The sequence below is a fragment of the Ruditapes philippinarum genome, unplaced genomic scaffold (assembly GCF_026571515.1).
Source record: "Ruditapes philippinarum isolate M1 unplaced genomic scaffold, ASM2657151v2 ctg20126_1_1_1_1, whole genome shotgun sequence".
Classification (NCBI taxonomy): Eukaryota; Metazoa; Mollusca; class Bivalvia; order Venerida; family Veneridae; genus Ruditapes; species Ruditapes philippinarum.
Window position 1 is genome coordinate 1,057 of NW_026856196.1, and position 10,454 is coordinate 11,510.

The 10,454-nt window shown below is 31.1% G+C and overlaps 1 protein-coding gene across 1 annotated transcript; it reads left to right on the top strand.

The window, feature by feature from the left end:
• Positions 1-1,074: 1,074 nt before the first annotated feature.
• On the top strand, positions 1,075-9,926 carry LOC132745745 (protein broad-minded-like; the record flags this gene model as incomplete). Its single annotated transcript, XM_060734715.1, has 12 exons — positions 1,075-1,226; positions 1,861-2,007; positions 2,706-2,895; positions 3,549-3,620; positions 3,968-4,093; positions 4,389-4,464; positions 6,533-6,636; positions 7,077-7,138; positions 7,726-7,867; positions 8,426-8,461; positions 9,010-9,057; positions 9,854-9,926. Coding segments are annotated over exons 1-12 (1,228 nt in total), but the record flags the coding sequence as incomplete, so codon positions are not given.
• Between the last annotated feature and the right edge of the window lie 528 nt (positions 9,927-10,454).

Here is a 10,454-nt window from a genome sequence, read left to right on the forward strand (position 1 = left end):
CAAAAGAGGTCAATTGATAGACACACGACACGTGATAAGTTAAACATGTGAGAATAACTTTGGGTTTAGGATCTGTTTATTACGTCACCTTGCTGTCAATTAGTGACTCAACATTTAATCCGCTATAGTTTAGGATATGGACAGATAACATAAACAATCAATGCCCGGAGGCACGGTTTACATTTTAGATACAGGTGCTGTGTTTGATTTTTTTTATGTTGAATTTTTTTTTAAATATCGGGAATTCAAGCTGTAATATCGGGAATCGGGATCAGTGTTGAAATATCGGGATTTTTTTAAATCCCGCCGGGATGTCACATGTATGAATTTGTCAAAATAATGTTCAAACCGAGTGCATTCCAAGAAATGCCAGACATTTCACTACCAAGTCCAAGACATTTCACTATTGAGACGTTTCACCCCAAAGACGGTTCACACCTAGACGTTTCACTCCCAATTTGTAATTGAATGGACGTTTCACTCCCATTTTTTTAATGTTTATTAGGAAACAGGCCTTTTTTCCCCTTTCCCAAGGGTCCGAATATGGGCCCCATTCCCCATCCAAATTATCCTTGTCTGCCCATCATGGCATGATTCGACACCCTAAGCTTTAAAATGTTATATAAACGATTAAAAAGAAAATTAATCAAAATAAAAATGTCTTACTTGTTATTTTATTTATAATAATTCATGTTTTGTGAATAAAAACAGGATTTTTAATTGATATCAGTTATAAATTTGTACACATTTTAGACTGTCCTTGTATTTTTGATATGACAGAAAAAAGCTGAACAGTAAAAGTAAGATTGATTTAGATTAATTTTAACAATTGTAACACCTTGAATGCTAGCATATTTTCCAAAATTGGCAAATTTCACGATAACTTTTTTTCCCAAATTGGAATATTTTACGACACAAATTTCCCAAATTTGCCATGTGGCATTTTCCAAAAATAGAGGAAAAAAGGCATGGAATCATATTTAGTAATTTTCAGTGTAGTTTTGTTGTTGTTTTTTTTTGTCATTTGTATTATATAGTAATGACATGGTTTTTTTTTATTGTTCAACAACAGGCATGGCGCTGAAAGGACTAGAGAGTGAGGAATTAGTTCAGAACCTGAGGCAGCTAGTCATCAGTTTTGAGCCTCATATCAGGGAAGCAGGATCTACTGAACATGTTGAAGAAACTTTACATCATCTTGAAGAAAATGATGAAAATTTTCACAGGTAACATTGTAGAATTACATTGTATTTTTTATTTTTTGTTATTATGTTGATCAAAAGCTATTCGTAGCTTATGTTAAACTGTTATATATATATATATATTTCCGACAACAGATAAAATTGACTTAACCTGATTTGACTTACAGTTATCATCATTAATTGATTTTCTTTAATCAAGACTTATGTAAATGTAAATTTCAGACGTTAAGGGGACTATATTTTTAGGAAAAAAGGTTAATATCTAAAAAGATAATCATTCATAACATGTTGAAAATAATTGCATTTGATAGAAGGGCTAGCTATTATAGCATGTTGAAATGAAAAACCTCTTCTTTAATATTAATGTCCAATTAGCCTAAGGAAACAAAAGGCTTGTCTTTCTCAACATAGAAAAATAGTAACTCATAAATTCTAGAATAACTCCACATGAAAATAATATAATTATTTCTCAATGGAGAATACATATTTGATTTATTATTATAATTATTTGTCAGAATATCCATTCTTATCTATCAGTCAGTGCATTTTAAGTGATATGTGTAAATAAAACATATATAAAATAAATCTTCCACAATCTTTGATTCTAGCAGAATCAGGTTCATTGTGTATTTTAATCACGTCCTTGTTCTATTTTTAGATATGAGTTTGTGAAGCAGTTAAAGAAGAAGATAGATGAGATTTTGGGACCACAGATCGAAGATGAAATTGAGAAACATGGAGGACGAGTGGATGGCCAGGAAACTCTTGTCAACAAAATTGCTGAAAGAATTATTAAGTCAAAACCGTAAGTCATATCAATGTGTTTGTATAATCTTTTGTTTCTATTTACTTTTAGAGGAACATATGATCTTAGATTAAATAAATTGGTTAATTGAACATGACTGTGATGTTTTAGTACATATAGAATTGTTTATGGAAGTAGGGTTGTTTGCTAAAATTCCAAAACAATTTCACATTTTGGACTAGAATCACAGTCTGTTTAAAGCTAGATTACAACTTACAACCAAATGTCTATGAACACTTTTTAAATAGAAATAAGTATGCATTTGGAATGAACTGCAAAGATAACATCTAATTTTCTAAATATTAAGAGTATTTTGATATTTTCATATCTCTCGGATTATCACTCTATACCATAACACAATAAGGTTCTTGATGAGTGTTATTAACAAGTTATAATATATGATATACTTTTTTTTGGAAAGATTTTTACCGATTACTTTATTTCCCTTTTTTTTTCATAAATTGATTTTCTTTGGGTAGAATAGAGTGATTGGTGTTGTTGGAAGGGTTAGTCTGAACCATATCTTTGCAAGCTCTAACAAGTAATTTGATATTTGATAGTATTTTAACACTGAAACAAAAGCTCGACAAAACATAACTCTCCCTATGGTTTGAAGCTGTAATTTCAAACAAAATCAAAATATTAATTGTCTAATTATTGATGTAATCTATAAATATCATGATATTTATGTATCACAGGTGTGCAGATTTAACAAAGAAATTAAAGTCTAACGTGGTTGAAGCTATGAATGAACTGGTGAAGAATTTTGATGCCGAGTTTGGTGTAGGAAGTCACAGTGCTGGGCGATACCCAAATAAGGATGATAGAATGAGACCGTTTCATGACTCCGAAGAAACTGAGTCTTCATTAGACAGCTCTTATAATCATGTATGTAATTTGAATATATGATCAATTTAAAAATACAACCACTGATTGGTTGATATATGTCACATGATTAAAAATTAACCAATTGAATTCCTTAAAACTCTATGAAAAATGAAAATTTACCAATGGAATTCCTTTTAACTCTATGAAAACTTTGATAATCTGGTTGTAATTAGGGACCTTATATATATATATATTTTACCAGTTTTATTGCATTTAGTATAACCGCCTCCGTGGTCGAGGGGTTAGAGTCGATGACTTCTAATCCAGTTACCTCTCTGGCGTGGGTTCGATCCCCGGGAGATGCATTGGTAGTTTAGCACGGAGGAAGGTAGTCTAGAACTGGTGTAACTCTCCAGGAACGATGGTTAGGAAACTACCCACCTATATGACTGAAATACTGTTGGGAAAAGGCGTTAAATGCAACAAACAAACACACAGCATTTAGTATATTAATATGCTTAAATATTTGGAAATCTTGAAAAAGTTGAAAAAAATTGTCAGCCTTCAGAAAAGAAAGAATTTTTCTGTACATGAACTTCATGGATTGCTGTAAAAAATCTTTTTTTTAAGTATTGAGTCTGTTTGTTTTTAAATTTTGTCTTTTTGAATTATAAGTGTAATATTTGATTAAAGATATGGTTTTTTTTTTACAGGGCAGTTTATTTATGAATTCAGAATATCTTCAACAAGTTTCTGAAAAGATGAGTAAAACAAAGGATGTTGCGGTAAGATCTCATTCTTCTGATGGTTTTATTTTACTTTGTTATTGTAAATTGTGGTTACAGCATCTTTTCATACAAATTTCAAGGTTTTTACAGTTTAAAAGATAAAACATAAATGATGACTTGTAAATATGTTACATACAAAAATAGTGTAGATTTATATGTACACTTTATAATCTTTATTAAAGAAATATTCTTTTTTGATGTCCTATTAGACTGTAACGAAGATAGTGTTAAATCTTCAGCATTACCTAAGACCATGAATTAAAGGGACTTTGAGATACAAGTCTTCAATGTTTTTTTTCAAATGCGACTATTTAGATATGATATTTTTCAATCTATTCTTGTAGACAAGACGTGAAGCTCTACAGAACATGAACACTGTAAGAATTGATGATGTAATTAGCTGTGATCATTTCCAAGTCATCAAGAAACATATCCTAGATGCTCTTCTAGATTCTGATGATCAAATTGTGGTATGTTTTCTCTTTTTCTTTATGAACAAGAAAATTATAGCCCTTGTAGCTAAGTCTGTAAAGGGTATTGACCTTAAACTACTAGCCTATCATGGTTATAAGTTTAAATTTTAAGAGGGAAAGTTATTTTTATACGGGTAAGTTATCCAGAAGATAACATTGAGTTTGTGCTAGTTTTTGTCTGAAATATAAGAATATTTAAAGAGTTTATACATGTACATCTAAATTGTATAAGACAAGATATTCAGCTAAGATGGTAAAACATTAGATCTTATTTTCATTTCTTCTTTTGCAGACATTATCTCTGAAATTTGTGACGAGAGCTTTTAGCACACCATCTCCACATACCAAAGACATTTATACACTTCTTAGTAAGTACATATTTATAACTTCAAAGTTGTGCTCCATGGGCAAAAATAGTCATAATTCTAATTCTGGTCTCTGACCCAAAAACAGAGCTTGGTTTTTAAATGTCGATATTGAAATCCCTTACTTTTCAGAAGGAACTGTTCTAGATTTAATGCAGGACAAAACCATTACAAAATTGATATAAACAGGGTAAGCTTTTAAGTTTAGTCATGGTTATATCCTGTCAGTGTACTAGATAATGATACTAGACATTGTGCATTATAAGGCAGTGTGTGTGTCATATAGTGAGAAAAATGTGCAGCCTGACCAGGACTCGTACCCAGAACCCTGTGAATACTGTGAATACTGTTCTACGGGTCTACCCATTGTGCTATCAAGCCGCTTACACATTGTCCCCTAAATAGTGAACAGTTCTGAACTATGACATACTCCCCTGCTGTATTGAAATTTGTCCTCAAATTTCTCAGGATAACAGAGCACTGTGAATTGAACTCTTGAGCTATATGCAGTCGAGGTCCTAGTTGGGCGCCAAATGTCACAGGGTGACAGCCTGATTTGACTTGAAAACCCTGGACCTTTGGAACACCCTTACAAGGCTCTACCGGCTGCTTACACATCTTCCCCCCCCCCCCCCCCCCTTAAAAAGTGAACAGTTTTGATCTGTGATATGTATTAAAAGTTTATTAACTATGAGTTTGATTCCACTTAAGTTCATGCAGTAGTACCTATTACAATAAAAACTCTGAAAACCGGACCCTGTCCGGACTTGACCAAAAGTCCGGTTTTCAGAGGATTCCGGTTTTCAGAGGTTTTATACATTTATTGATTAATATGATGTGTTTGAACAATGACTTTGTTCAATCATTTGTATTTGCTTTTCAACCCTTTTGTCTAAGTCATATTTTAATTTCTTTTTGCAATAAATATCTTAAGTAGTTTTATTATGCAAATCCATGAATATAATTCTGAAAATCAGAAATTATAACAACACATTGTCTGAAATATATCTTTTTAATTGGCTTTTGAAATATGTAATTAATGGAATTTAGTATTACTATTTTTGCATAAAATTAATATCAAACCAGAGATAACTTCAAGGTCAAAATTTTAAGCAATCCAAAACTCATTTTACAAAAGTTTCCCAATTATTCTAGACATTTTATATTTAAAAATAAAATTTAAAACATTTTGAAAAATCATGCCTATACAGGGAAATACACAATTATGATGAAAGAGCTTTAATTTAATTGCCAATAAGAAATAAACACACGCTGACAAGTGTTTTCACACCTGCATAGATAAATGGAGGTGATCCCTAATTGGTAATTGAACATGTCACCAGTTGAGATTATTTTTTGATCTACATTAAAATACACAGAAAGTTGACACTTAAAATTGCTGGCCGGTTTTCAGAGGATTTTTTATGCATGTTTAGCATTAGAAACCATAGAAAATCGTCCGGTTTTCGGAATTCAGAGGTTCCGGTATTCAGAGGATTTTTTTTCAATGAACATATAAGGAGAAAATACGGGACTTTTAAAATGGTCCGGTTTTCAGAGGATTCCGGTTTTCAGAGGGTCCGGTTTTCAGAGTGTTTACTGTAATGTGTTATATCAAGTTTCTGTATAGATGCTATAGGATTTTAAGTTACAAAATAATTTGCACTTACCTTAAACAACATGTCTGACATGAGATGCAGTTTCACTCTATACAGAAAGAGGAATCATACTTGTGTTTAATCTACCAACAAACAACACCTTTCTTCTACACAGCATCAATTAAGACATAAATTATAAACTCTGGCAAAACTTAAGTTGTTACATATGAAATATATATATGTTATGTAGTCAAGAGATACATTATGTTTTTAAAAGAATTTTTTTGTAAGAACTGTAAACTTAATATTGTTCAATATTGTTTGTCTGAGGTGTTATTTCTAAAATTACTGAATGTCTTTGAATGAGATAATCTTTGTTATTTGTTACCGTGAATAATCATTCACACACAAACATTATTTGGAAATTGCATGATATTTTCTTTGTGTCATTAACCAGAATTATTTTATTTCAGCTGAGCATTTGATTTGTCATTTTCACAACCGTAAGAGTAATATGCCAAAGATAAAGAATGGGTTGGATATTGCCAGACCTGAAATACGGAGAATTCTGACAGCTGTAAGTTAATTATATATTATATTATATTATGTACATATATTATGTTTTGAAATTATATTGTGTATTGAATATATATAGTGTTTTCATAAAGTAATATATTATTTTTGTGTTTTCAAGACCGTATGTATTTTAAAAATTTCACTGTATAGCCATGATGTTAATTGTGTATATTTTGTAAATTATGTCTTTGAGGCCCACATAGAAGATTGGGACACCAAATGTGTAGCCTGTAAATAAAGACATGTATTTTCTTACTAACTTACTAATTTTTCTACTAAGAATCATCATCTTAATTCATGAAGAAATATATTTGTTGCATTTACTAGGGTGACAACCGTGACTTTATAATTCAGCACAAAAAGGCCAAAAAAAATTATTTTGTTTAAATAGTTGAAGTGGAAGACTTGTTGATATTTCAAACGTTATATTTTATTTTTCAGTTCCGCCTAATGAATGAATTTCAACAAGAAACAATTAATTACTGGATAAGATATCCGGAACAGTATGTAATTTTGATCTATATATGTATTTTAAAGACACAATACTCCTCCTAAATGAATATTTTTTCTTCTTAGGAGTTTAGTAAGGTTTTAAAGTAATGTTTTAAAAATGTTTTATTAGGGCATGTTAGATGCTTATAGCCTGAAAGGGGCACAAATATGAAACAATTTGCCATGAAATTTAAACAAAATGTTATATTTTGACCTCCATACAAAATACCGAATCAATATAACTGTACTTACTGCCAAAAAATGCAAAAGAAGCAAAATATGGTTAAGTTATATAGTTAACAAATGACATTTTGTTAGCTGTAACAGAACACCAGAAATAAAAAAAGATACTTTTTGAAATAAAAGAAATATTGACCAGTTCACTTTAAGATAGATATTTACTGTGGGAAATTACTTCCATCAAAGTGGAATTTTTCTGTGGAACATTTTTTTTTGGAGTGTTCATAGTGTTCTATTTGGTAGAGGATATCATTTTTTGGAAACTGTTAGTTTGTCTTTCAGTGAGTTGAGATTTTCAGCATGTCTTCTATAGTTAAGAAATTCATCATTGAATCTGTGTTTGTTATTATTTGTTTAGGTATTTAGAAGAAGTGTTAGTCAGTACCCTCAATCTGCTGTCAATACACCATGTGGGTACAGTCGGGACGTCCCAGGGTCTGTCTCCCGTACATTTCGTCGCACTAATTGATACAAAGGCTCAGTGGTTTATCAAGTGGATTGTAAGTTATATACATGTACATGATTGTTTAACTTACCTCTTTATTATTATACATTCTTTGTGTGTTTACATAAAAAAAAAAATGTCATATGTGGGGTTTATCTAATTTCTTCATTTGTATACATTGTGATACATTCTTCCTTTTGTATGTTTCTATATTCATGAAAAAATGCCATATTTATGTAACATTTGGGGCACTCCTTTTCATGGGTAATGTAATTTGTAAATTATCTGTTGTTATAAAGGATTATGAAAGAGATTCCATATTCCAGGAATGTCAACTAGTTTTGTAATGTGCAAGCATATAGCATTTTGAAATAAAACCTTGAAGTAAACTCATTTATTAAGACTATTATTTTTATTAAAGAAGAGTAAATGAACAAAATAGGCATAATACAAGATTTATGTAACTGCTCAAATATATTGTACAAAAATTCCATTGTTCATTGTTTATAAAGGAATTGTTTCCTTCTTTTCAGTTGTTAGTGAGTGAATTGTTTAGGAGATCCATTTGGTTTCTTGTTATATGAACTAATGAAGTATGATTGTTGTTTTTCAGCATGGGAATTTTCAGCAGAAGCTTCTTGTTAGACTTGTTAGAAAAAATACAGACCTTTTGTAAGTAGACATATTTCACATTTTATTGATTTTGTTATTTAATGAACACTACTTTTTCAGTTTCCCTTATTAAGGTGTAAAATTGCTTTATCAATGTAGCAATAAATAGCACCTTCCATTTAAAATTTATTACCAGTATTTGGGTATAGACTGTTAGTTTGTAGCTTATATAAGAATCCAATATTCGGATATATTCAAATATGGTAACACAAATTTTCAGTATTGGTTCCCTCCAATCTGTAATTTTAAATGCAAAATCTATACTTTATGCAAAGGAAAGTAATGTGCAGTGATATCATTCTAGTTAAGATTATTCTGACAATACTTCTTATTTATACTGATGAAGCTTTTAAAGCGAAACATGTATTGATATTTAAAATTGTATTGGTTTTCGATCTATTTGTCCTAAATACTTGTATATGTAATTTGATATCCATTGTTTGGTATGAGGTTGTGTAATATTTATTTTAGAATCTGGGAGAGAGTTTCTAAGCCAAATTAAATTCCATTCATATATATTTTCAGGTAGAGAATGCTGTCAAAAATTGTTTAGAATTTTCCGCAGCAAGAAAAGTGGGGCCATTTGCTTAAAAGAGTGAAATCTCGATGTGTCTCGAAATCCTTTGTAATTGGTTTTTTTTAAAATTATCATACACCATGGGGGAAACCGGGTTATCTCATCCCATAAAAACATTTTTTTAATACACTTAATATTAAGAAAATACTGTCCTGGGTTCCCAGAAAAAAGGGGTAGAGTTTAAAGATTTGCTATTTACTGTGCAACCCTAAAAATGGTTAGTTTGAGTTTTGATTGGGTAATTAACATGTTATCTCATATCACATCACTGCTAGTTAAAAAGGACTTCGAGTTTAAATATAATAATATCAACATGTAGCTTTTTCCCCAAGTGAGCTTGAATAGACATAAAGATGACCGAATCTAGTAGACCCAAATAAAATATTGTAAACTTGCTCTGGTGTTGACGTGTATTACTCGTTATTTCGTATTTCCCTTGGTAGATTGATTAAAGTAAGATTTGGGGTTGGTCAGAGGTAGGGGGTTAGTTACTTTTCTGTGAATTTATTGTCATTTCCATTAAAATTTTTCTTTATTAGTTATTTGCATTGGATTTGAGACTAATACAATTTAAAACATAGGCAGTTGTGATAGATGATTAGTGCTTGATATTTTATAAACTTTCACTGTTTGTCAAAACTTTTATTAAATTTACTTACAGATTTTGAAGTGTATGAATCTGTTTTTCAAGGACCTATGTATTATAACTAATTAATATCCAATATTTTTACATATCACATAATCTAAGATTGTTAATGACTTCAATTTTTATGTCTGTGTTACATATTACAGAGAACAGGAGATCGTATTACAGCAGGGGCCGAGTTAGAATATGCATACTTCATTCATTCAGCTTGCGTTATTGGTAACTTTTCTGTGCTTTGCAAATGCAAGAAAATTCTTCCCAATTAAAACTGAAGGACTCTGAAGGTAAGACTTTGTATTGATTAATATATTTACTACTAGTATTAACAAACTGCATGTTTGTACTGACGCTTTTCATTGGAATAATTATGATGTTTATAATAGTTTGTATATTGTATATACACAGCGGCTTTTAAAAACCATCCGGTTAGCTCAATAGGTGGGATGTAGGCACATTCTATCGGGCGACCCGGGTTCGAGACCCCCGGATGGCGGCAGGTCACTTTCGTTGTGATTGATCATGAAATCCTTTCTAACCGATCATGCGCACTGTACCGTCTGCTCTGATATGTACGGAAGATTCAGTTTCCTTGCAAAAGTGAAAGCAAAACTAATACTGGTAAACTGCTTGACAGCCTGCCCAAGGAACAATGCGGTGGTTGAACTGTGCTCTGGTGAATTCAGTGTGGCTTAGTGTCGTGATCTGGAGTGAAAACTACCAAAACCACTACACAGCATCTGTCAATTT